The sequence below is a fragment of the Protopterus annectens genome, chromosome 9.part0 (genome assembly GCF_019279795.1).
Source record: "Protopterus annectens isolate FY-2018-M chromosome 9.part0, PAN1.0, whole genome shotgun sequence".
NCBI classification, from domain to species: Eukaryota; Metazoa; Chordata; order Ceratodontiformes; family Protopteridae; genus Protopterus; species Protopterus annectens.
The window spans coordinates 1343898391-1343925943 of NC_056743.1; the positions used below are offsets into that span (position 1 = coordinate 1343898391).

At 44.0% G+C, this 27553-nt stretch overlaps 1 protein-coding gene across 1 annotated transcript in view; it reads right to left on the bottom strand.

Annotated features, from left to right (window-relative positions):
• The window catches only part of NSD3 (nuclear receptor binding SET domain protein 3), a 4286093-nt gene that overhangs the window by 3598294 nt on the left and 660246 nt on the right, over positions 1-27553 (bottom strand). Inside the window, exon 4 of the mRNA XM_044084319.1 lies at positions 1737-1899. Within this exon, the coding sequence (XP_043940254.1) occupies positions 1737-1899 (163 nt within the window). The remainder of the gene's footprint in view (positions 1-1736; positions 1900-27553) is intronic.

The window sequence follows — 27553 nt, forward strand, 5'->3', positions numbered from 1 at the left end:
AGACCAGCAGAACACTTCGTGAGAGGATTAGGGAGCATTTGTATGCCATCAATAAAGAAAATGAGAATAATGCTTTAGTGAGACATGTATTGTGTGAAGGTACCAGACATAATTTTGAATTTTTAGTATTAGAATTGATATATACATCTATGAGGCTAGGGAACATTAGCAATTTCACAGAGAAGGAGGAGAATAAGTGGATCATCAGATTGCAAGCAGATGCTGGACACGGCCTTAATGAAAGAGTTACTATAAAACCTTTACTTAGGGACCGTGCACTTAAACATCATTAATGTTTCAATATTTTTGTAGGTATAATCTTTTATATAAATATTTTTGTAGGCATAATCTTTTATATATATATATATTGTTATATATATTTTTTATATATTTTTATATTTTTATGAATATAATATATATCTTTATGAATACAATATATTTTTGCTAGCATGTTTTTTCTATCACTATTTCCATTTTTAGTAAGTTATACATTTATTTTTGGAGTGTTTTGCACTTTTGCACTTTTGATTGTGAGCCTGCAGTCATTGGTCCATGTGATCATGCTTTTGATTATTTTACTGTGTTTGTTTGCTAAGTATTATTCAAGTCTGATGAAGCGTCCTTTGTAGACGTGAAAGCGCTTACTGTTCGGAATAAAGGATTTATTGTTCAACACATTGCCATTTTTTTCACCTTCTTATAGACTGGTTGCCTTCGATAGCTGTGGAGTACCTGCACCTTTGTTTTATAGTTGTTTTTTGTTGGTACAGCAGATACTTTACCCTTGGAGAATTTGGTTTTTAATATATATATATATATATATATATATATATATATATATATATATATATATATATATATATATATATTATATATACATGCATATATATGTATGTGTGTGTGTGTGTGTGTGTGTGTGTGTGTGTGTGTGTGTGTGTGTGTGTGTGTGTGTGTGTGTGTAAAATTCAGGTCCCAAGAAGATGCCACTCTTCTAAGTGGCCAGATACGTAAAATCCCTTTCTCCCTTTCAAAATTATTTAACTTGAAATAACGACAGAAGGTGATCCAGTGGCAGATAAGCCAAAATGGCCAAAATGTGCACCTTAATACAAGTGTACGTGAGGGCTGAATTCAGAAGTTCACACTGGTACTGGAAATATCACTGATATCCCTGCTTGGGATGAGTCTGTTCTCTATTTTGGCAAGAGCCAGAAAAGCAATTCCACTTGGCCATGTAAAATTTTCATGTAGCAAGTTTTCTTGCCTCCTTAACACCTGCTGCACTTCTTCAGGGAAAAAAAAGGCAACTAAAGGAATCAAAACATTATCCACACAGCTGAAATGAGATTTTGAATGCTGTGAAGAAATGATACGTTGTCTTGTGTGACTAAGTCCAGTCTGTGAGGAAGTTTCTGTTAACTGCCCTTGACTAGTTGCACGACAAGGAAGAATCAGTGTTGTCAGGGTCAAAAGAAGTCACCAGTAACAACTTTGGCAAATCATTTGTAATATTAATGGAATGGGAGATAAGGCAGGGAATTAAGAATGCATCTGTTTTCCTGGATATCCAGAAAAGAGAGGGCACCTGTCTATTAGAGGAGGGAGGTTATTGAAGTTAATTCAGAAATCATGACTTTTGACGCAAAAGTCCCTAATGTGAAGTGACTGCAACACTAAAACAAACAATGAACATCATGGGTCCAACCAACAAGGGGGGAAAATGTACAAAACTTTACCTCTTGTGTTGAGCTTGGTGTATACTCGAAGCTGTGGATCACATGACACCATACAAGGCCACCATGGATACGTTCCTACTTTGGACCAGACAAGATCCCCAACTTGGTAATAGACACCACCACTCACTCCAGTTGACCGGGATTGTGAATGCTCAGCAATCTGCTTAAAAAAAGTCATAACTCAGCATTACAGTCCAACCACTAAATGCGGTACGGATTACAGAAATTTCTATCAAACTACAAAACAGATAAAATAAGGAACACCATACAATACTTATAAGCTGAATTAGTATTAGATGTTTATTAAGCAAGACATACATTATGTACTTACTACAATGACGGATCTTGTTGAACCTTATCCATACACTAACGTCTGGACTGGTTGCCACAGGCGACTTCTTGCCATTTTTCGGAAACTCCTGCAAGCTCAAGCTTCTCCCCTTTTTCCCATCATGCACTAATGATTGATCTCCAGACAGTCTGTCTGACAGAAACAACTTAAAGGACCTACTAGCCGTATGGCTAATCTCTAAATCATTATGGAAGCTATAACTGCATACACCTATCTACAGGTAAACACCTTAGTATGTATAAAGTACAGTTTTGTACCTACCATAAATGTAGATGTCCTATAGGCATGCATCTGCAGTCCTTACAAATGGGTTGTCCTGTCGTCAGGCAGCCCTTCGGTCGGCCGGATTCCAAAGTCTGGGTCTGGCCTCGGCTGATGTCGCACTTCACCCGACGTCACAGCTGCAGTTATTCGGGTATAAAGGTATCAGCCGACGCCATCTTCCTCAGTGTTTCTTGCCCCAGATGCCAGGTGCCCTCTAGGAAGGCTAAATTTGGATAATTGCAAAAGTTTCCAAATAAGAGAGCAAATAAAAAATAAACATGTATATACATATATACAAACAAATACACCATAATAGATTCCCCCAGCTAGCTAGAAGATGGGTAAATACCCTAGGAGTACCTCAGAGGGGAAGGAGGGAGGGTAATCCTGATGCATGCCTATCGGACATCTACATTTATGGTAGGTACAAAACTGTACTATGTCCTTCAAGGATGCATCTGCAGTCCTTACAAATGGGTAGAATACCATAGCCAAACTGGGGGAGGAGGAGTAATAAGATTATGGTGTAGTTAAGATCCCTTACAAAACAGCAGTGGCAAAACCTGCTCGGGATCTGGAGTATAAGGGTAAATTATAATGCTTGGCAAATGTATGCACGGAGCTCCAAGTAGCAGCCTCTAAAATGTCTTTGGTAGCCACTCCTTGTAAAAAAGCTGTGGTAGTGGCTGTAGCCCTTGTAGAGTGAGGTCTGATGTTTTCTGGAGTTTTCTTCCCATGATAAGAGTAACAAAATCTAATGCAATTTCCTATCCACTTAGAGATTGTCTGTTTTGAAATTGCTTTTCCTTCCATTCCTGGTGCATATGCTACCAGTAGCTGGTCAGTTTTTCTATTGCTCTTGGTCCTGTCCAGGTAGTAACGTAATTGTCTATGTACATCTAAGGTATGCAACAGTCTTTCTCCCCTGTTCTGTGGGTTGGGGAAGAATGTAGGCAGGCAGGTGGATAGCTTGGTTTAAAGATACCCTGGAGACCACCTTTGGCATAAAAGTAGGATTAGTTCTCATGGACACTCTATCTTGATGGAAGATCAGGAAGGGCTGCACTGCCATTAATGCCTGTAGTTCTGAAACCCTTCATGCTGAAGTGATTGCAAGCAGGACAGCAGTTTTCCATGATAAGTACTGTAAATCTGCTGTTGCTGCTGGCTCGAAAGGAGGGAGTGTCAACTTTTCTAGCACAAAGTTCAAGTCCCATGCTGGCAATGGTGGCTTCCTAGGTGGTTTCACATTTTTAATTCCTCTCAGGAACTGCCTGATCAGAGGATGTGAGAAGACTGGAGGATCCAGGTTGTATTCTGCTGAAATAGCCGATGCATGAATCTTAATGGAAGAATAGGACAGGCCATTGTGGAAGAGCTCTGCCAAGTATTCCAGGATGTTAGCAATGCTTACCAGTGACACATCTTCTCCTTTTGCAGTACTCCAAATGAAATATCTTTTCCATTTTGCTGAATAATTTTTTCTTGTTGAGGGTCTGCGAGCCTCCAAGATAATGTCTTTAACCCTTTGAGATAAATTTGGGTTATTTGGTCTTATGCAATGTTCCAGGCAGCCAGCTGCAGTGTTTTCAGGTTTGGATGCAGGGTTTTGAAGTTGTTCTGTGTTAACAGTAAGGGAACTAGGGGCAGAGGCCATATTTGTTCCTGAGACATACTCCTCAGTAATGGGTACCAATGTTGCCTTGGCCAGTCTGGAGCTATCAGGATGATCCTTGGACGGTCTTCTTTGATCTTCAATAGCACCTTGTGCATCAAAGGAAGAGGTGGGAATGCATATGCTGTCAGGTTTTTCCAACTGAAAGATAGGGAGTCCACTTTCCAGGCAAGTAGGTGGTACGTCCTCGTGCAGAATTTTTTCAGTTGGTGATTGTGTGGGGATGCAAATAAGTCTATTTCTGGTAGTCCCCATTTCCCTGCAATGGTTTTGAAGATGTCCGGATGCAGCATCCATTCGTGGGCATCCGTGGTAGTTCTGCTTAGGATGTCTGCTAGTATATTTTCTTTTCCTGGCACAAAAATTGCTTGTAAATGAATGTTGTAGCTCAGGGCCACATTCCAGAGGTCCATTGCCATCCGGCATAGAGGGTATGAATGTGTGCCTCCCTGTTTGTTGATGTACCACATAACTGTGGTGTTGTCCGTCCTTATCAACAGTTGACCCTGTTGAAGAAATGGTCTGAATGTCTGTATTGCCAGTTTTACTGCCAGCATTTCCTTTTGATTTATGTGTAGGTGCAGCTGGTCTTGAGTCCATAAGCCTTGTATGCACTTGTCCAGCATGTGCGCCCCCCAACCGAGGTCTGAGGCGTCCGTTGTAATGGGCTGGCTTGGTTGAGTGCTGTTGAAAGGCAGTCCTTTGTTTGATTGACAGGCCTGAGCCCACCATTGGAATTCTTGCTTCAGGCATGGAATTATTGGAATTTGGGTTTCTAGGCTGTGCTTGTGCTGAGACCATAAATTCCTTAGGTACCACTGTAACTTTCTCATATGTAGTCTGGCATGTGGAATCAATATTATGCAGGATGCCATGTAACCCAGGGCTTGCAGGACTTTTCTTGCTGTTAGCTGGTTCTGCTTTGTTAATGCCATGAAGTAGAGAGGAAGTTGCTCCTGTTTTTCTACTGTTAGGGATGCCATTTGTTTTGATGTGTCCAGCTCTGCACCCAAGAAGGTTATCCTTTGGGATGGTATCAGTCTTGACTTTTTTATATTGACTGTGTATCCCAGGGCTTGCAGTAGATGAATGAACTTTTTCAAGTCTTTTGTTAATTTGTTTTTGTTGTCCGCTTGTAACAGGCAATCGTCCAGGTAAGGGTAGATTTGAATCCCCTGAAGCCTGCAATGAGCAATTACTGATGCCAGGCATTTCGTGAATACTCTGGGTGCAGTAGATAAGCCAAAGGGCAATGCTGAGAATTGATAATGCTCTGATCCTGCAAGAAATCTGAGGTATCTTCTGCAATTTGGTCGTATGGGGATGTGCAGGTATGCCTCCTTGAGATCTAGAGTTACCAGCCAAGACTCCTTGCCCAGCATGGGAAGAAGTTGCTGTAGGGTCAGCATTTTGAATTTTGGAACAATGAGGTATGTGTTTAAAGTGGACAGGTCGAGAATAGGCCTCCATTGGTTTTCTTTTCTTGGTACCAGGAAAAGTCTGGAGTAAAATCCTTGTCCTTGTTCCATAGATGGTACCCTTTCTACAGCTCTCATCCTTAGTAAGTGAGTTATTTGTTTTAGAGCTTCTGTCTTCTGATTTGGAGGTAGGTTTGGCATTCCTCTCTTCCTTGGTAGAGTATGGAAGTGAAACCTGTAACATTGGTCTATTGTCTGTAAAATCCATTTGTCTCCTGTGATGTAATGCCAGTTTACTGAAAATAAGGCTAGCTTCCCGCCTAAGGGTGCTTCTAGTTGTTACCTGGTAGACGGTGCCAGAGCCAAGTCACTGTGATTGTCCTGTGGAAGTGGTGGTGGCTGGATCTGTGGCTGTACCTCGCTGGTTGTTAGCCTGCCACTGATGTCCCCTGTAGGCACCTCTGGATTGACCCCTGCCTCTTGAGCGTCTATTCCTGCCTCTCTGAGCTCTGGAGGTGTCTGGAAAGGACCAATTCTTGGAAGGCCAGTTCCTGCTAAACCTTGGAGGCTGGACCTGCAAGAAATCCTTGACTGTCTGGACAGATTTTGCTTTGTCTTCTACCTTCTTCAGCACCTGCTGTGCAGGGGAGCCAAACAAATTGAGCTTATCCATGGGAGCATCTAGAAGCTTTGATTTAACATGGTCTGGTAAGGACTGCTCTTTTAACCATGCATGTCTTCTGATCACTGTACCAGTCATGGCTGATCTAAAGGAAGCCTCCAGTGCATCATAGCCGCATTTTAAGGAATGATTACTGACCTGCTGAATGTTATTTACCATTTCCTGAACAGATTTTTTATCTAATGGTTCATCCGAGGACAGTTTTTTAGTTATCTGGTCTAACATAAATTCCTGATACTGAATCATGTGGAATTGACAGTTCAAGGCCCTAGCTGAAAGAGTAGCAGAAGTGTAAACTTTTTTACCCCATCTCTCTAAGGCCCTAGATTCCCTTTCAGAGGGGAGGGGGTTTTTGGCAGAGGTAGCTGCTACAGCCTTGGGTCCCTGGGGGATAGTTTCAGGATCTGCAAAAGGAGCCTTATACAAATGATAATGTGTGTCTGGAACCCTGTAATACCTATCGGGCTTAGCAGGGGCCGGAGGTAGAGAATCAGGAGCAGTACAAACATCATTAAATGCATCATCCACAACAGTAAGTACTGGAGGAATGGCTAAAGGCCTATGCTGTGGCAAATGCAGAAAGGTTCTAAGCCTTTTCCTAGAGTCTGAAAAATCCTGGCCCTGCCATTGAAATTGTTCCCTCATAGCATGCAAGGTTTCCCCAAAAGAAAATTCCTCAGGCAGAGAGGCAGAAGGAATGGACTCTTCTGCATCAGAGTCTTCATAAGGAGAAAAAGGGGCCTCTGGAGGGTTTGAATTATCTGATTCATCAGAGGAGCCAACTGAAGAAACTGGCTCAGGGGGCTCTACTCGAGGCCTCTTCTCTGGAGGTGGGTGAGATGCCCTGTCTGGGTGTAGTTGGGATCCCCGGATCAAAGAAATGAGATCCTCTGCTAGAGTAAGCATTTGAGAACTAGAGCTAGGCCTGTGAGAGGGGGTCTTAGCAGGTACAGTTTTGGTAGTTTTTGCTGCTTTAGCCCTGGCAAAGGCCTTAATTGACATGGATGCAGGTGGCCTAGCAGCTCCACGTGCAGGGGTAGAAATATCCAAAGGGATAGTATCAGATAAATCCTGTGAACCTGCTGAGATTTCAGTAGCAGATTCAGCCATGCTGGATGAGGCCTCGGTAGTAGGTAAGCTTTCGGCCGAAGGAAGAACCGTGGACTCGGTTTCAGCCGAAACAGAGACACTCATGGTTGGCTTAACCGCGATTTCGAACCGCGTGCATGAGTGTCGGTCCTTTTCCTGCGCTTTTAGATATTTGCGTCGGAGGATCCGGCGGCATAATGTAAGCAAAAGCGAGCGAAAACTCCTCTGCAAATTCCGACCGACGTCTAAGCGTTCGTCGGTTGAAAGAAGCACAGGCTAGACAAGCTGCTACTTCGTGGTCTGGGCCTAAACAAGGTAAGCAGTAAGAGTGGAAATCTTTATTAGGTATTTGTTTCCCACAAGTTAAACAGTTATTCACCTTTTCTGACATCGGCTGAGGCAAGAAAGAGTCCCCAACGGGGTACTTAGCTTTTTAGAAGTCTTCGGTAGTAGTAATCTCTGGTTCTGACCGACCGGCACTTGTGAACAGCTTCTGCTTCGGGCGCCACACGGCAAGAAAGACTGAGGAAGATGGTGTCGGCTGATACCTTTATACCCGAATAACTGCAGCTGTGACGTCGGGTTAAGTGCGACATCAGCCGAGGCCAGACCCAGACTTTGGAATCCGGCCGACCGAAGGGCTGCCTGACGACAGGACAACCCATTTGTAAGGACTGCAGATGCATCCTTGAAGGACATCCTGCCAATCTCTGGACTATCCTCTTGGTCAATGAGAAAATGGCAATTTTGTTAGGGGAAGGGTGGGTGGGTATATTACAGTGTACAGACAAAGCTATATCAATAAGCCAAGTACAAAACTTTGATATTCTGGTTGCTCCTAATGGTGCACTAAGTGTTTGTGCAAGACCCCAGAAGTTTAGTTTGGGTGGCATCACAAGGGGATACCATGCAGAAGGGTGGATTCAAAGAGTGTTTGATCTTGATATGTCCAACTTGTAATGCTTGGCAAACGGATGCACTGAAGGTCCTTGTGGCTGCTTCAGTAATATCATCCACAAATTAATTCTTAAAGAAAGCTGATAAGGGAGCAACTGTTTGTGTAAAATGGTCTGCAGGTTTAAACTATAAGGATCTTTGGTTAGATGTACAATACTATATGATAAAGTCTGTCACTTAGGCCGTGAGACCTTCACCACTGTCTTTCCCTGATCATCTGGTACAAAGGGAACAAAGTGATCTTATCTGATGTGTTAGCACAATCTGAGTAAAATCAAAGTAGTCTGTATACATCCAAACAATGTAATTTGTACACTGCTTTGTTAGGGTATTGAGGGAAGAACAATGAAGGATTTAAGGGCCTTATATAAGATTAAAATCTGATGCTATCTTCGACATAAAGGCTGGGTTAACTGCAAGTACTACTCTGTCTTTGTGGAAAACAATACATGGGGACTTAAGAGAGCTTGTGTAGTTCAAAGATGCTCTTAGTGTGAAGGGATGGCAACTAAAACAGTTTCCAGGACAGAAATTTATCATATGCCCTTGTTGCAGGATCCAGAGAGACATTTTTCCAGTACTAAACCAAATCCCACAGTGGTGTTGGGTCTTTATACAAGGGGATACTTGACAAGAAGCCTCCTCTAAGGAAAGATTTGCACACTTTTGAGAGGCCAGAGGTGTAGGACTGAAATTCTGATGGTAGGGCTGAGAAAGCTACAAGGTGAACTTTAGCTGTTGAGGAACTGTAACACTTATCGAAGGCCTCAGAGGAACAGAACTGTCAGGATTTGGATAGTAAAGCAGTCTCGCCCAGAAGGAAACCTGTACCACTTACCTATATACAACTTTCAGGCTGAAGGCTTTTGATATGCTGGTATGAGTCAGACCATCCTTGGCAGGCATGATGGGACTCTAACCATTACTAGAAATGGAGAAAACATTAGGTCAGTTTTACAGACTGGATGTCTGTGTGAACCTTGCCACACAGGTTAAGAGTCCTGAATGACTGTCAAGAGCGATGGGGGGACCTCCTTATCAAGTGAGGTCACATATGTGGGGGCCAAACTTGAGCTACGAGATGGACTCTGGCTTTGCACTGATTTGCCTTTCTGAAGTAACTTTTCTATGACTTTCTTATACCATTAAGGAGTCCTGGAGGCAGATGGACTCCTTATGGGAATGTGAAGGGTAAGCACCTTTCAAGTCTAAGGTGGCTATCACTGCTCCTGGAAGGATCATGGGAAGATGTTTCTGCAATGTCAGCATTTCAAGCTTGGGGACCACCGGGTATTTATTTAGTTTTCAGAGGTCTAAGATGGGTATTCAGTTTTCTTTCCTTCTTTCTTTCAAGAGACCAGAAACAGTCTGGAGTAAAACCTTGTTCTTAGCTCATTTGGGGGAACTTGTTCTATTGTTCCAGGCCTGGTGCAAAAAGATCTTTAACTTGAGCCTGAGCAGCCACAATTTGCTCTTTTGAGACTGGAGGGATGCCCGAGAACCTTGGAAGAGAAGCAAATTGTATTTTGTATCAGACTCCTATGACTTCTACAAACCACTGGGTCATCATTCACCACTGACTGAGAAATAAGGAAAAGTCTACCCCCCCCATTTGCAGGGGGGTGAGATTTGGAAGAAAAAGGGTTGGGGGAGGTGCTCATGCAAGTAATTTTTTTCCCCGCTAGGTTTCTGGGTTTGGGTCCCAGTAGGTTCTGGGTTCTGCATGCAATGTTCTTTGATGTCTAACCCTTCTGCTTTTGACTGGGGGGAGGGGCAGGAAAGGACCAGGATTTGGTAGGGTAGTTTCTACTGGATTTAGGAGGTGGATCCTGCAGAAACTATTTCATATTTTGCACAGTTTTAGCTTTCAATCTTTCAAAAACATTTTGATCCTTGGGTCCAAAGAGAAAATACTTATCTATGAGGAAACCAACAATCTCAGCTTTGACACGATCAGTGCAAGACTGTTCCCTAAGCCACGCATATCCCCTCATAACTGACCACAGGACAGCTGCATGGTGATGCTTCTAGAGGACAATTGCCACAGTGTAAAGAGTGTTTAGCAACCTGGAAGCTTGTGCTGCTAAGTTCTACCTCCTCCTACTGGACAGCTTTGTCATGCATCCCCTCCATTTTCAGTTTCATTTGTTACAAAAGGGATTCCTGGAATTTAACCATATGAAATTGGCAGCAAAGCAATCGTGGACAGGGCACAGAAGTATAAATTTTTGAAGGATGAGACCATCACCTTTGGATCTACCACTGAGTTTCTAAAAATAGTTTTGAGAGTATCCAGGATTCTGTAAAAAAATACCACGCTGTAGGGTGTGCCTTGTATGACTTCATCAACTACCTCTAAAACTAGAGGAATTGCTCATGAAGGTGAAAAAATTCTGACCCTTTTCCTGGATTGAGGATAGTCTTGAATTTCCCATTTGAAAACCTCTCTCATTTTGTGATGGGGCTCTCCAAAGGAAAAATGCTCCAGTGGTGAAGCTTAGGCAAGGGAGTCATCTGACTCAGAGTTGGCATATGATCCTGAAAAAACTTGATTCACACATGCCAGCTCATCCTCATCTCAGTGACAGGAATTAGAGGACTCCTGAGGTGAAAGACCTCCCTTTCTTTTTGTAGGAGAGTTTCTTTAGTTAGAGGTCCTGTCAGGGCCCACATGAATACACTTCATGAAATCCATGAGATCCTCAGCTAATCTGAAAAGGTCCTGTGGGGTAGGCTTGGGTGAATGTAGGAGGCCCAGGCTGGGGCAAATCTACAGCATCACTCTCATGTTTGACCTAGGAACTGGTTTTAGGCTCATCATCAGTGAGGACCAGCATAGGCTGCTGACAGGTGGCCACAACCTACACTTGGTCTGTTGATCTCTTTCTCACGGCTATGGGAGATTCTGCCCAACCCCTCTAACATTCTCAAATAGAAGTCAGAGGCTGGCACCAACCTACTGGCTGTGGACCCATCTGATGGACCTAGTGTTGATTCAACCAGACGAAGGGAACAACGGTATGTCAGTCTCTGAAACGGTCTCGCCAGAGGCCTTGGCCACACATGGACACAGTAGGAGGGAGCTGTGAAGGAACCTCTTCTACAACAATCTCAAGCTGAGGAAGACTATCATATTATGAAGCACTGCTCTCCAGCTCCCTAACTACCTTACTTCCTTTAAGGAGAAATCACTAGCATAATCTGTGGATGCCATGGTGTGCTGGGGCCACGGCAATCTCTTTCCTTTTCTAAAAACCTTTGAAGGTACTCAGTCCTACGTTGATGGCATAACATCCACAGGGCCCAAGCAGAACAAGCAAAGAGTTGAAGATCTGGAGAGGGATTTGCTTTCCACATTCTACACAAACAGTCTTAAATTTCAAAAGACATCTAATAGTAAAATCTGAAAGGGACTTAGAAAAAGTAAGTTCTTCTTCAAGGTATTTACCTTGAGAGCCACTATTCTTGACTTTAGACTGTCTGAAGTACTGCATGAAAGATGTCTTGGGCTCCGACAGCAAGAAAGGACTGATAAAATGGTTCCATCTGACAACCTTTCATCCATGAATGTCTTGGTCTGGAGGGCATCTGCCAGGCCCTAGAAGATGGGATTAAATCTCAGGTATTTGGGCTGGCCTAAGGGCTTCTGGGGCAGACCCCCCCCCCCCCGCCAGGGTTTTTACTGCAACAATGAAGCATATGAACACCATCAAGGTCCACCATTCACTTACAGGGACCACTCAAGCGAAAGGACCACAGAGGCTGGAAAGCTAGGAGATGGGATTAAATCTCAGGTACTTGGGCTGGCCAAGAGCTTCTGGGGCAAACCCCCCTACCAGGGTTTTTACTACAACAATGAAGCATGATGAACACCATCAAGGTCCACCATTCACTTACAGGGACGTCTCAAGCGGAAGGACCACAGAGGCTGGAAAGTCTCTTGAAAGATCCCATCCTCCTGGGAGATAGGGTCAGTAGGCCAAAATCCCCTCCAACTCCATTATTTTTTAGATTTCCCCAAACTTCAATTCTTCAGAAGAGGACCAGGGAAACCTCTCCCCTTCATTAATATCTGTGTATGGAGTGGGAGACTCTGGTTTCAAGTCTATCCACCTTCTCTTACATGTCATCTTCCTCAGAATGCTCACCACTGACTCTTCCAACTGCTATGAAGAGGGCTCCTCCATAGACCTTCAAGGTTTCAGGGGAATCTTCAATACCCAGTCCTGACAGAAAATGATTACCAGGTTCAAGGCTTCAGACTGGGTGTGTGTAATGTGTATGGGCAAAGCTGAAATTGAAGGTGCCTGTTCCAATGATATAAACCTAGAAGGTTTCCCTGGCCAGACACTAGAAGTCAACAAAGAGCAATTATATTGATGCCTGTTAATAACAGGCCCCCAATCCACTGCCAAACAGGCCTACTGTAAAAAGGAATTAACACAATTTCAACACTGTAAATGGCCCAAAGAGATTCAGAGCCAGTCTCAGTATCCACACCAACCACTTCAGGTCTAGTGACTCTTCAACACCAATGGAGTAGGTGCAGTGGTCACTAGTGCCAAGGCTGTCGACACCAATGAAAAATTCACTGACAGCTGATGGCAACAGCACAGGATACATAAGCAGCTCTGAAATTCTTCAGGATCCTCTTCAACTGTCCTGGAAATCAGTGGAGGCAGAGATGACACCAATCTCCAAAGGCACCTTGGGCAACATTGTCACTTTATCCTAGCCACTGGCGCAAAAACTCTGCATCAATCTGAAAGATCTTGCAGACAACACAGAAGACCTAGACTGAAAACATTTTGATAACTCCTTTTCCTAGGAAAAGCTAATTATTCTTCTCCCTTGAGCAGAGTAAGAGAGAACAGTGTTGTTTGGGACAGACACTTCCAAATGGTAGCATGGCTGCTGTTTGGTCTAGAAAGGCCTCTACAAACTTGTGAAGATTCCCATACTGGAACTTACTATTCAAGAAAGAAAAGGTTCAGAAGGTGGACCCTAGTCTCCTCTCCAGTCTTCACTTTTCCCTCCCTTTTTTCTTTCTTCTTCACCTAATAAAAATTATAAAACAGTTAACTTATTTTTTTTAAGAAAAACTCAAAATAAGACTTAAATAAGTGTCACTTGAGCTGTAGAACATAGACCCAAAGCAGAAAAAGTGGCAGCAAAATCTGAAGAGAGTCAGATTACGAAGGGAACAATGTGAGGGGCTTGAGCTTGCAGGCTAAAAATGCTGAGAAATTGCCTGCAGCAACTAGTCCAAACATTAACAGTGTATGGATCAGATCAACCAAGATCAAAGTTTTAAAGAAATATTATATGTACATCAGAAACAGTCATGTAATACTATAAAAAAAATATGTGGAATACAATTCAGTTCTGCACATAGTTTCTATGAAACTAAAAATTGCCAAATCACTGGTTCATACTGAGAGATAAACCTTATGACCAAAGACATCAAGAAACCAAAGAAATATTAAACTGCTTAATTAAACTACTTGCATATACCCTGAGACATCTGTTAACTCAAGTGTATGTGAACTAGACCACAATACTTGCTCAGTCACACAACCCACATCCAATAAAAAGGAAAAACACAATATAATGTGCAACAAAACAGTAGCAAATACAGCTAAAAAGTACAGTTGTGTACCTACCATAAATGTAGATGTTCGAGTGTATTTACTGTTGCAGTCATTACAATTGGGTTATCCTGCTGGCAGACTACCCGCAGTCGGCCTGAGTTCCAAAGTCTAGGTCCGGCGTCGGTTGCCGTCGCCTCCTCCCTGGCGTCAGTGTGCCAGGGGTATATAAAAGATGCAGCAGACGCCATTTTCTTCAGTTTTTCTTGCCCCAGCTGTCAGGTGCCCCTAAAATGGTAGGCTCACTAATGCCAATAAGCATGCATAATCAACAAAAAACTTTTCCTTCCTCTACAAGCAAATACACCACATAGGTTGTATAGAATTGAGAAGTACAGATAAGTCCCAGCAAGGAAAAGGGGGATGGTGGGATGGTAACCTGGACTGCAACAGTGAATACACTCGAACATCTACATTTATGGTAGGTACACAACTGTACTATGTTCATCGTGTTTCACTGTTGCAGTCATTACAACTGGGTTGAATCCCAAAGCTATGGTTGTGAGGCTGGTGCTAAACAGGATTAGGAGAGGCTATCAGGCCCTGCAGAACTGCAGTGGCAAAGCCTGCCCTGGATTTAGTGTAGAGGGGTAAGTGATAGTGCTTTGTAAAAGTATGCACTGAACTCCAGGTTGCAGCCTCTAAGATGCCTTTGGTTGGTACTCCTCTGAGGAAGGCTGCTGAAGTGGCTGCTGCTCTGGTGGAATGTGGCTTAATACCTGTAGGCACTGATTTGCCATGCTGTGAATAGCAGAAATGAATGCAGTGGCCTATCCACTTTGAAATGGTCTGCTTTGAAATAGGCTTTCCTTGTGATCCTGCAGCATATGCTACTAGAAGTAGTTCAGTCTTTCTGAAAGCTTTGGTTCTGTCCAAGTAGAAGCGTAGCTGTCTGTGAACGTCCAAAGAATGCAGAAGTCTCTCACCCTTATTTTGTGGGTTTGGGTAAAAGGTAGGCAAGTGAATTGTTTGGTTAAGGGCCACACTGGTCACTACCTTAGGCATAAATGTAGGGTTTTGTCCTCAGAGAAACCCTGTCAGGATGGAAAATGATAAAAGGTTCCACAGCCATGAGTGCCTGTAACTCTGAGACTCGTCTAGCGGAGGTTATTGCTAGGAGCAGAGCTGTTTTCCAGGATAAGAATTTTATATCAGCTGCAGAGGCTGGCTCAAACGGAGGCAGTGTAAGTTTTTCAAAGACATATTTGAGGTCCCATGCAGGTGCTGGTGCTCTCCTTGGGGGTCTTATGTTTTTGGCCCCTCTGAGGTACTGCCTTAGTAATGGATGAGAAAAAATAGGTGGTTCTGTATTGCAATGAGCTGAAATGGCAGAGGCGTGAATTTTAACTGATGAAAAGGAAAGGCCTTTATCCAGCATCTCAGTTAAGTATTGCAAAATCTGAGGAATATTTGGAACAATCGTGCTAATACCTTGTGCTTGGTTCCAAGCACAGAAACTCTTCCATTTTTCTGCATAAGATTTTCTGGTGCTAAGCCTCCTGGCCTCTAAAAGAACATCCATGACTGCTTTAGAAAGAGGTGTATCTCGAATGGCTACATTATCTGCCATGCTGCCAGGTTTTAGGTCCTGAGTTGGCTGTGCAGTATCTGACTGTCTTGTTGGGTCAATAAGTGAGGTATTTGAGGTAATGTCCAAGCTGGGCATTGAGACAAACTCTTTAGGATTGTGTACCAGTGCTGGTGGGGCCAGTCTGGGGCAATCAGTATCATTTTTGGCTTCTCTTGTCTGACCTTGAGGAGTACCTTGAGGAGGAGAGGCAGAGGAGGAAAGGCATATACTGTTAGGTTTTTCCAGCTGAAAGATACAGCATCCACTTTCCATGCTTGCTTGTGATAAGTCCTTGTGCAGAATCTTTGTAGTTGGCAATTGTGAGGGGAGGCAAATGGGGAGGCAAATAGGTCTATGCCTGGGCATCCCCAGTTCCTTGTTATCATGCTAAAGACTTGTGGATCCAATTTCCACTCGTGGGGATCCATTAGGTTTCTGCTTAGTTCATCTGCCAGAGTATTTATCCATCCTGGCAGGAATTGTGCTTGCAGATGCACTTGGTAAGTCAATGCTGTGTCCCACAAGTTCATGGCTAGTCTGCAGAGGGGGTAGGAATGTGTGCCCCCTTGCTTGTTTATGTACCACATGACTGTGGTATCGTCCGTCTTTATCACTAGTTGTCCTGGATGAAGTAGCTCCTTGAAGGCTGTCAGGGCATTTTGAACTGCTAGCATCTCTTTTTGATTGATATGTAGATGCATTTGACTTACGGACCATGTGCCTGAATACATCTTCCTGCCATATGGGCCCCCCAAGCATAATCTGATGCATCTGTTGTCAATGTCTGCCTGGCTGTGGGTAAGGTGAATGGCTGTACCGTGTTATGTTGACAGGCTTTTGCCCACCATCAAAACTCCTGTTACAGGCAGGGAATGAGGGTAATTATTGTTTCCAGGCTGTGGCAATGTTGAGTCCAAACACTTTTTAGATACCATTGAAGTTTCCTCTCATGCAGTCTTGCATATGGAATTAGCAGAATGCATGATGCCATGAAGCCCAAAGCCTGCAGATTTTTTCTTGCAGATAACTGGGTCTTTGTTGCCAACATTTTGAAATAAGTAGTCAGTTGTCTCTGTTTGTCTGGCTTGAGATAAGCCATCTGGGCAGTTGCACCCAGGAATATTACCTCTTCAGAGGGTACGACTTTTGATTTCTTTTCGTTTACGGTGTACTCTAAGCCTGTTAGTAATGTTTTTACAAACGCCAGATGTTGCAGTAGTGTGCGCTTGTTCTCTGCTTGAATAAGGCAGTCGTCCAAATAAGGATATATTTGAATTCCTCTTTGTCTGCAAAAAGCAATTACTGGTGCCAAGCATTTTGTGAAGACCCTGGGCGCAGTAGATAAGCCAAAGGGCAGTGCAGAGAATTGGTAATGCATTGAGCCAGCTATAAATTTGAGGCATCTTCTGCATGATTGTCTGATTGGGACATGCAGGTATGCCTCTTTTAGGTCCAAAGTCACAAGCCAAGCCTTCTTGCCCAGCATGGGCCGAAGCTGCTGCAGAGTTAACATTCTGAATTTTGGAATATCCAGGAATGTGTTCAGGACAGACAGGTCCAGTATTGGTCTCCAGGTTTTGTCCTTTCTGGGTACCAAGAATAGCCTTGAGTAAAATCCTAGTCCCTGCTCTTACTGTGGTACTTGCTGAATGGCTCTCATGTCCACGAGGGATGAAACTTGTTTTTGTGCCTCTGCCCATTGATTGCGTGGCAGGTCTGGCATACCGTTTGGCCCTGGCAGGGTGTGAAAATGGAACCTGTAGCCCTGGGATATGATATGCAAGACCCATTTGTCCTGGGTGATCATGTGCCAATTTTGTGCAAAAAGTGCTAGTTTTCCCCCTAAAGCAGCTGCCAGAAGATAAGTGCTTGGTGCTGGCAGGGGAAAGTCATTGAGACTGTTTTCTGTATGGCTGTGATTTTTCTTCTCCGCTTTTGGAGGTAGAAGCACCCCATTGTTTAGGCCGGTACGAGCCTTGGTGCTGTGATCTGCCTCTGGGGCGTCTGTATCTGCCTCTTTGTGGCCTGTCTGACACTGGAAAGGAACAATTCTTCACAAGCCAGTACCTGCTAAATCTGGGTGTAAGAAATCCTTGACTGTTTGCATAGATTAAGCTTTGTCCTCCATTTTCTTCAACACCTCTTCTGCTTTAACACCAAACAAGGTATCATGTTGTAATGGAGCATCTAATAATTTTGCTTTAACATGATCGGGCAGATTCTGTTCTTTTAACCAAGCATGTCTCCTAATGACAGAACCTGCAACAGCGGCCCTGCAAGAGGCCTCTAGAGAATCAAAACCACATTGCAAAGTATGCTTTCCTACTTGTTCAGCTGCATGCAATAAATCCTGCATTTCATTGTTTTCTGCACATTCTGAATTTGTCAACATTTTCTGTTTAAGCAGTGACATTAGATATTGCTGATATTTAAGCATATGAAATTGACAATTTAAAGCTCTTATAGCCAAGGTAGCAGAAGTATAAATCTTTTTCCCCCATCTGTCCAGGGCCCTTGAATCCCTATCAGAGGGTATAGGGTTTTTTGCAGTGGAAGCCGTGACCCCTTTGGGACCCTGAGAGATAGTTTCTGGGTCTGCAGCAGGGTTGTTATAAAGAAATTTATGTGAATTAGGAACCCTGTAATATCTGTCTGGTTTAACAGCAGCTGGTGGCAAAGAGTCAGGAGACAGTCCGGACTCTGAAAATACATCTACAATGTCTAAAACAGGAGGAATAGCAAGGGGCCTGTGCTGAGGTAATAAAAGGAAGTCTCTGAGCCTTTTCTTGGATTCTAAGTAATCTTGGCTCTCCCAGTGGAAATGCTCCCTCATAGTATGCAGTGTTTCCCCAAACGAATAATCCTCAGGAGGAGAGGCTGAAGGAATAGATTCTTCAGCATCAGAATCCTCATAGGGAGGAAGAGAATATTCCTGTTCAGAACAGGAATCAGAGGAAATGGAAACCTGATCTGAAGATGCATATTCTATCTCTTATCAGAAGGGGGATGGGAACCCCTGATCAAAGTAATTAGGTCTTCGGCCATTTTAAGCATCTGTTTTTTTAGGCATGGAGGCCTGTTCAGGAGAATGCTGTACTTGTTTCTTTGTCTTTAGAGCTGCTTTAGTCTTTGTCTTTGAAGCTGAAGTTGGTTTTACATATAACTGTGTAGGCCTGAAAACACCTTCAGAAGCAGATGCCTGCTCAGCGGCTCCAGACCCATCTGAGGGAATAGTTTCAGAGTATCCAATACCTTGAGTTTCCAGTGGCCTAGTCAGCTCCACGTGGGAGTCGGAAGCAGCCTGTGGCTCTGAGGTAGCGGGTGTCAGGGGCTGCGAAAGCGCCTTACTGAGAACCGGCGACAGGCCTGGCGGAAGCCTCGTCGTCGGTTTTGGACCTCGGATGCCTGTCCTTTTCTTTGCGCTTTTTATAAACTCCGGTAGTCGGTTGCTCTGACGGCATTATATAGTTAAATCTTCTGCCAAAACAATGAAATGCAAAATCGGTCCGACACTTAATAGTACGTTGGTTAAATCTAGCACAAAACTGACAACTAGCAACGTTGTGGTCAGGGACTAGGCAAGGAATACAGTAAGAATGAAAATTCTTATGAGGTATTTGCTTCCCACAAGAAATACAATTATTAATATTTTCTGACATCAGTCTGGAGCAAGAAAAAATTTTCCCCAATGGGGTACTTGGCTTTAATGAAGACTTCGGATCTGAAATTCGAATTTGAAAATTTCAGGAGTCGGCCGACCGGCACTTGCGAACTGCTTTTGCTTCGGGCACCGCGCAGCAAGAAAGACCGATGAAAATGGCGTCGGCTGCATCTTTTATACCCCTGGCGCATTCACGTCAAGGAGGAGGCGACAGCAACCGACGCCGGACCTAGACTTTAGAACTCAGGCCAACTGCGTGTAGCCTGCCAGCAGGATTGCTGACTGCAGGTAGCCTGCCAGCAGGATAACCCAATTGTAATGACTGCAACAGTGAAACACGATGAAAGTCGACTCTCCTGACCACTGCATCCTAAAGTCATAACTCTCCTATTACTGCAACAGAAAAATCAGGGAAGGGTTACGCAAACGTATCAAAACAATCTGCAGGCTGTTTCCCTTACAAGTAAAGATGCAAGTTCTGTTTTGAATATTGACAGACCTTGTCATCTAAAGGAAGCAACACATTTCAAACTGCAAGCCCAGCAACAGAAAATACTTTACAGATATATGACATGTATGTGCATAATATTATTTGAGGCCATAAACCTCCACAGGTATTATACTGTTATAAGACAGCAGTGACCCACTAAAGAATCCTGCTCACTGCAAACTATAGAGGACATTTATAGTTTCTACAAAAAATAATCTAAGAATACTAAAAAAACCCGAAAGTACCGTAACAATGCAACCATGTGTTCTATTTTCATTCTTCAAATGATAGGTCTCAGATTCAACCTCAGATCCGGCTTGGCCGCTTTTACCAGACTCACGGATCCAACTCTTGCGCTCCTCCCTTTACCCACAATGCCCTATCATCATACCATATCTCAAATCGAATTTACTGTCCCAAGCAACACATGCATGATGCCGAACTGATATAAAAAGGAGGCACATAGAAACATAGGCTGGAGCTCAAACAGGGGACAAACAGGTTCAAAAAGGAGTACCCCTTAGGTCTCATCAGAAAGAGAGAGGGGGGGTGGAGGGCAGGAAGCTGAAGGAAGAATGAAAATGGACAACACAGACGCATCGTTATGGGAAGTACATAACTTTTGTATCTGATGCTGTCATTTTTATTCATTCCTCAACTGATGGAACAGAGCCCCAGATAGATAAACCTTGGGTGGCTTTCATAAAAGGATATTCAGTAGTGCTGGGGAGCCAAATACTGCCCTATTCCTGGAAAGCAAATACAACTTGTAATGCGCTATGAGCACTGGACCAAGTGGCAGCAGCACAATTGTCAACTGTAGACATTCTTGACCAAAAAGCAGTTGAAGTAGCTACACACCTTGTGGAATGCGTCTTGTGGGGGGTCTTAATTAAAAATAACCCTCTTTTTTTATAAACAAAACATATACAAATCAGTCCAACATTTAGCTACAGTCACTTTAGATGAGGCTTTTTTCTATTTGTTGTTGGAAAAAGATACAGATAATTGGTCAGTTTTCCTGAAATCTTAGCTTCTGCCAAGATAAAATCTAACCTGTTGGTGCATGTCCAAAAGATGTAGCATGTATTCATCCTTGTTTGAAAATTTTGGGAAGAATAGAGGTAGACTGATAAACTAATTAATGATGGACTCAAAAGCCACCTTAGGAAAAAAAAGATAAAATTCATGTGTAGGAAAACCCTATCTTTATGAAAACTCAAGTAACGAGTTCTGGGGCCTAGAGTTTAGATTCTAGTCTAGTGAAAGGGATAGCGACCAGGAAAAATAATTTTCCAGGACAAGAAGTTAAGGTCTATCTTTGGTTCAAGTGGAGGTGGAGTCGGAGCTTGTACCATGACACTCAAACATAATGGATGAGTATGGTTATTGACTGGAGTCCTGAGTACAAAGGTGCCTTTAAGAAAAGCTTTGCACAACTTTTAAGCAGCCAAAAAAGGAGCGATTTTCACCTGAATGAAAATTAAAATTAGCTGCCAACTATACTGACACTTGAAAAACTCACCTCATTGTTAAAAATGGAGGCCAGAAATTTGAGAACCATAGAAATTGGGGCAGCGAAGAGATCCAGGTCTCTCTCTCATTTACTTTTGTAAATTTTCCTAGAAATGGCCTTTTGAGAAAACAAGAATACAGTGGACTGGGGAAGAATGCCTGGACTGTCTAGCCACCGTTGGAAGTGGGGAAACCATGCAGTCAGTTTGAGGCCATTGATATCCAGATGTTTCATTCCTGTCAGAAAAGAAAGGAGGTCTGGACTTCGGTCCAGTATCCAAGCCAGATGCAGTAAATGAGGCTACTGGAAGGAAAACCAAACTTAAGGCCAAAAAGGTGCAATGTGGATAACCCTGCTCTTCAACCGGTATGCTTTCTGCAGAAATTTGGGGATTAGCAGTAACGGGAGATAATCACAGAGGAGATCAGTGGGCCAAATGTGGACTATAGTATCTCTTGGTGACTCCCCCAGTGAAGGGACCAGGGTAAGTAAAGTACAGCTGTTCACACTTACCATAAATGTAGATGTTCGAGTGTATTCACTGTTGTAGTCATCACATTTGGGTTATCTGCCTGCAGGTAAGCCCTCGGTCGGCCTGAATACAAGTGTCTTGGGATTTCTGTATCAGATGCTGTCGCTTCTTCCATGACATCAGGTCGCCATGGATATAAAACATGCAGCTGATGCCATTACATCAGTTTTTCTTGTCCCAGATGTCAGGAGCCCCCACAATAGGAAGCAATTACATGGTGTGGAACACCCTCAGTAGAAAGTAAATACCAATGTTAAAAGATATGGCCAAACAAAAAAGAATAGATAGAAGTATAAAAAAGTCAGGGGGCTGCTGGGAGTGTAACCAGGACTGCAACAGCAAATACACTTGAACATCTACATTTACGGTAAGTGTACACAACCGCACTATGTTCTTCTTGTTTCACTGTTGCAGTCATCACATTTGGGTAGATTCCCAAAGCTGAGGATGGGTGGAGGCAGTCAAGAAGTATTAAGACTGGCAAGCAGGCCCTCTAAGACTGTTGTGGCAAATCCAGCTCTGGATTTAGAAGAGATAGGCAAGTGGCAATCCTTGGTGAAGGTGTGTACAGAGCTCCAGGTTGCAGCTTCCAGGATGTCCCTGGTTGGGACTCCCCTGAGTAATACTGTAGAGACTGATGTAGCCCTAGTGGAATGTGTTCTGATCCCCTGAGGGGTAGGTTTCCCATGGTGTTTGTAGTAGAAATGGCTGCAGTGTACTATCCATTTAGAAATGGTTTGCTTTGAAATGGCCCTGCCTTTTGCCCCTGTAGGAAAGCTGACTAGCAGCTGGTCAGATTTTCTGACAAGTTTAATCCTGTCCAGATAGAACCTAAGTTGCCTGTGCACATCCAAAGAGTGCAGGATCCTTTCCCCTTTATTCTGAGGATTAGGGAAAAAGGTTGGCAAATGAATGGATTGGTTTAAAGACACACTAGACACCACCTTGGGCATAAATGATGGGTTAGTCTTGAGGGAAACCCTGTCCGCATGGAAGATAATGAAGGGTTCCACGGCCATAAGGGCCTGCAATTCAGACACTGTTCTTGCTGAAGTAATTGCTAGAAGTAAAGCTGTTTTTCAGGAGAGGAATTTTAACTCTGCTGAGGCAGCAGGTTCAAAGGGTAGAAGCGTGAGTTTTTCCAATACAAAGTTAAGGTCCAAGGCTGGAATGGGAGCTCTCCTGGGGGGGGTGTCTTGATGGCCTTTGTGGAGCATTTCTGTTAAGTAATCTAGTATATGAGGTAAGTTAGGCACAGTTGCGTTCATTCCTTAAGACTGGCTCCAAGAACAGTATCTTTTCCACTTTTCAGACTAGGATTTTCTAGTACTAGGCCTCCTTGCCTCAAGGATGACATCCCGCACCTGTTTACTGAGGGTTGCTGGTGATGAGTTCAGGGGATGAGCCCAGGCTGCTAGGTTCAGGGTTTGTAGCTGAGGATGCAAAATCTGGCCCTCCTGCTGTGACAGCAGGGAGGGGGGTCTGAGGAAGGTGCCATGGTGGCACTACTGTCAGAGTGCGCAAAAGTGGGTACCAGTGCTGGCGTGGCCAGTCTGGTGCAATCAGGATTGTCCTTGGCTTGTCCTGTTTGACCTTTAGTAGAACCTTCGAGAGGAGGGGCAGAGGAGGAAAGGCATAGATTGAGAGGTTTTCCAATGAAAAGGACAGGGCAACCACTTTCCATGCTTGGCTGCGGGGAGTTCTGGTGCAATATTTGTTCAATTGATAGTGCTAAGGGGAAGCCAAGAGGTCCACCTCTGGTGCCCCCCATCTGTGGATCAGAAACGTCAACGATTTGGGTTCCAGTTTCCACTCATGTGGGTCCTTTAGATTTCTGCTTAAGTCGTCTGCCAGTGAATTTAGTTTGCCTGGCAGGAATTGAGCTTGCAGGTGCACTTGATTGCTCAAGGCTGCATTCCACAGAGCCATGGCTAACCTGCAGAGTGGGTAGGAATGGGTTCCCCCCCCTCCCGCTTGTTTATGTACCACATAGCTGTGGTGTTGTCTGTCTTTATCAATAGTTGTGGAAGAATAAGGGATATGAAGGCTGTCAGAGGATTCTGTACAGCTTGTTGCGTCTTTCGGCTTCTCCTGGTTAGGGGTCGCCACAGCGGAACTCCGGTCTGCTAATGATTGGTAGTTGATTTTTACATGCCGAGTTACCAGCCCTGATGCACAACCTTCAACGAAGGTACGCCCATTCACGCATGTCTCCACGCAGAAGATGCTCTAGCTGAGAATCGAATCAGACAATATCAGACTGTGAGGCGACAACGCTACCGCAGCACCACCACTGCGGGTTTTTGGGATTCTGTACAGCTAACATACATTTCTTTTTGATTCAAATGCAGGTGCATTTGCTTTGTGCTCCATTTGCCTTGAATGCATTGTCCTGCCATGTGAGCCCCCCATGCATAGTCTGATGCGTCTGTTAGGGTGTGGGCGGCAGGGGGTTGAGTGAAAGGAAGTCTTTTGTTGTGGTAGCAGGCCTTTGCCCACCAAAGGAACTCTGCCCTTGGGCAAGGAATGATAGGAATCATTGTTTCCAGGTCCTAAGCATATTGACACCAGAGACTTTTTAAGTACCACTGAAGTTTCCTCATATGCAGTCTTGCATATGGAATTAGTGAAATGCGAGAGGCCATGAACCCTAGGGCTTGCAGTACTTTTCTTGCAGATAGCTGGGTTTTGGTGGCCAGTAGATTGAAGTAGTTTGTCAAATAAATTTGTTTTCTGGAGTGAGGAATGCCATCTGGGAAGTTGTGTTCAAGCTTGCTCCCAGGAATACAATCCATTGGACGGGTACCAAATGTGATTTATTTTCGTTGATTGTGTACCCCAGTGAAGTTAGAGGTCTCTTTACAAGTGTCAGGTGCTGGAGTAGTCATTCCTGACTGTCCGCCTGAATCAGGCAATCATCCAAGTATGGGTTAATGTAAATTGTTCTCTAACTGCAATATGCAATGGCTGGAGCTAGGCATTTTGTGAATACCCTGGGCGCAGTAGATAAGCCAAAGGGAAGTGCAGATAACTGATAGTGCATAGAGCCTGCCCTGAAACGCAGATATTTCCTGCAAGATTCCCTTATGGGGATGTGCCGATAAGCTTCTTTTAAGTCCAGGGTGGCTACCCAGGAGTCCTTGGCTAGCACAGGAAGCAGCTGTTGGAGAATAAGCATTTTGAACCTTGGAACCACCAGGAAGGTGTTGAGAATAGACAGATCCAGGACAGGGCGCCAAGATTTCTCTTTTCTGGGTACCAGAAACAGTCTGGAGTAAAAACCTTGTCCCCTTTGCTCTGCTGGGACAGGTTGAATAGACCTGATACTGAGAAGAGAAAGTACTTGCTTTTAGGCCTCTTCCCCACTGGTTTGGGGGAAGGTCTGGCCATCCACCTGGGGTTGGCAATGAATGGAAGTAGAATCTGTATCCCTGGGATACAGTGTTCAAGACCCATCTGCCCTGGGTGATGTACTCCCAGTTTTTTTGCATGCAGGGTGAGTTTTCCTCTTAAGGGTGCAAAAGTACTTGGGCAAGGCTTGGAAGAGTTAAGGATAAGTCATTGCGAGATTTTACCACAGGAAGGTGGCTTACTACTCCCTGTTTTAGAGGGGGGTGCAGTCCATTGCTTAGATTTGTGCATACCCTGAGACTAATCTTAGTGGTCTGCTGCCCTTGGGCTTGGACTGAGAAGGTCTGGGAAGGACTGGAAAGGATCAGTTTTTAGAAGGCCAATGCCTACTGAATCTAGGTGGCTGTACTTGTAGGAAATCTTTAACAGTTTGCATAGATTTAGCTTTTTCCTCCATCTTTTTGAGGACTACTACTGCTTTATTGCCAAACAGGCGTTCTTGGTTTAAAGGTGCATCTAGTAATTTTGCTTTGACATGGTCTGGCAGGATGCGTTCCTTAAGCCAAGCTTGCCTTCTAAGAACAGACTCAGTGACAGCAGCCCTGCAAGATGCTTCTAAGGCATCAAAACCAAATTGCAAAGTATGTTTTCCAACTTGGTTAGCAGAATACATTAACTCTTGTAAATCTTTATGTTCTCCACTATCAGGAATCAACATAATTTTCTGTTTAATTAGCTCCATAATATGCAGCTGATACTTTAACATATGAAACTGGCAATTTAAAGCCCTGATGGCAAGAGTAGCAGAGGTGTACACCTTCTTACCTCCATCTGTCCAAAGCCCTAGAGTCCCTGTCCGAAGGGGTAGGGTTTTGACTGTTGTAGCCTTAATGCCTTTATGTCCCTGGGAAATAGTCTCTGGATCCGCAGCAGGATTCTTAAAGAGGAATTTGTGGGAGTCAGGTACTCTGTAATACCTGTCAAGTTTCCTGGGAGCTGGAGGCAAAGTATCATGGGTAAGGCTGGATTCCAAGAAGACATCATCTACAATTTCCAGAAAAGGAGAGATAGCTAGAGGCCTGTGCTGAGGCAAGTTTAAAAATTCCCAGAGTCTCTTTTTGGACTGTGGGTAGTCCTGGCACTCCCAGCAGAAATGATCTCTAAGGGTATGCAGGGTTTCACCAAAAGAAAAATCTTCTGGTGGGGAAGCAGAGGGAATGGAATCCTCTGCATCAGAATCCTCATAAGTTGATAAGGGTATGCCCTGGTAATCATAAGGATCACAGTCAACAGACTCATGATCTGAAGAATCAGAAGGAAAATCAGTTATTGGTCTTTTTGAGGGGGAAGGCTGGCTTCCCCTAATGAAAGTTATAAGATCTTCAGCCATTCTAAGCATTTGTTTCTGAGGCATGTGGACCTGAGAATGTGCTTTGATTGTCAGTTTCCTAGGCGTAGTGCGAACTCTGGTCCTGAGAAATTCCGTATTTTGGTTTGAAACGAAGTTGTGGGTTTAATATGAAAATCAGAAGGCCTGAATACACCCTCAGAAGCCGGTGCCTACATAAAAATAGAGACATCCGCAGGTTCCATAGTCGAAAAAGCATCTCGCAGCATATCGGACTCCAAATGGGTCTCAGTAGAGGCCTGCAAATCTGTAGAAGTGGGTATCAGGGGCTGCAAAAGCGCCTCACTGAGTACAGGCGGACTGGCGACTAGCTTAATGGAAGCCTAGTCGGCAGTTTTGGACCTATGTGGTCTGTCTCTGTCTTTATCTTTACATTTTTTCAAAAGATCGGTAGTCGGCTGGCTTAATGAAGCCATTTCAGAATATGGAGAACGAGAGCGAAAGAATTTAGCAACAAAAACAGCCCGATGACGAATAGTTAGGGCGTTGAACAAGGCTTAAAACCGACAGAGAGGAACGTCTTAGTCTGGGCCTAAACAGGTGACGCAGTAAGAATGAAAATCTCTGTGAGGTATTTGCTTTCCACGTGCAAGACAATTAACTTTTTCTGACATCAGTTAGAGCAAGAAAAAAGGATCCCCAATGGGGTACTTATCTTTTAGAAAACTTCAGGTCTGAAACTCGAAAAATGAAACTTTCAGGAGGCGACTGCCCGGCACTTACGAACTGCTTCTGCTTTGGACACTGCACGGCAAGAAAAGCTGAGGTAATGGCATCGGCTGCATGTTTTATACCCATGACTACCTGACATCATGGAAGAAGCGACAGCATCCAATGCAGAAATCCCAAGACTCTGGTATTCAGGCCGACGACCCAAATGTGATGGCTGCAACAGTGAAACACAAAGAACGTCATGCTGCATTTGCTGAGGGGAGACGCAAAAAAATCTTAGCTGCCCCATTTATGGAAAATCCTCTCCGACACTTCAGTGTTGAGAGATCTCTCATGAGACATCAGAATGGACCTGCTTAGTTTGTCTGCCAGCACGTTGGCTTTCCCCACTATGTGCGTTGCTGAGAAAGCAGCCAGAAGAGATCACTCATTGCCACACTCTTATTACCTCAACACAGCAGACAAGATCTGCCCCCCCACCCCAGTTTGCTGATGTACAGGACTACAGTCACACTGTCTGTTTAAACTGGAA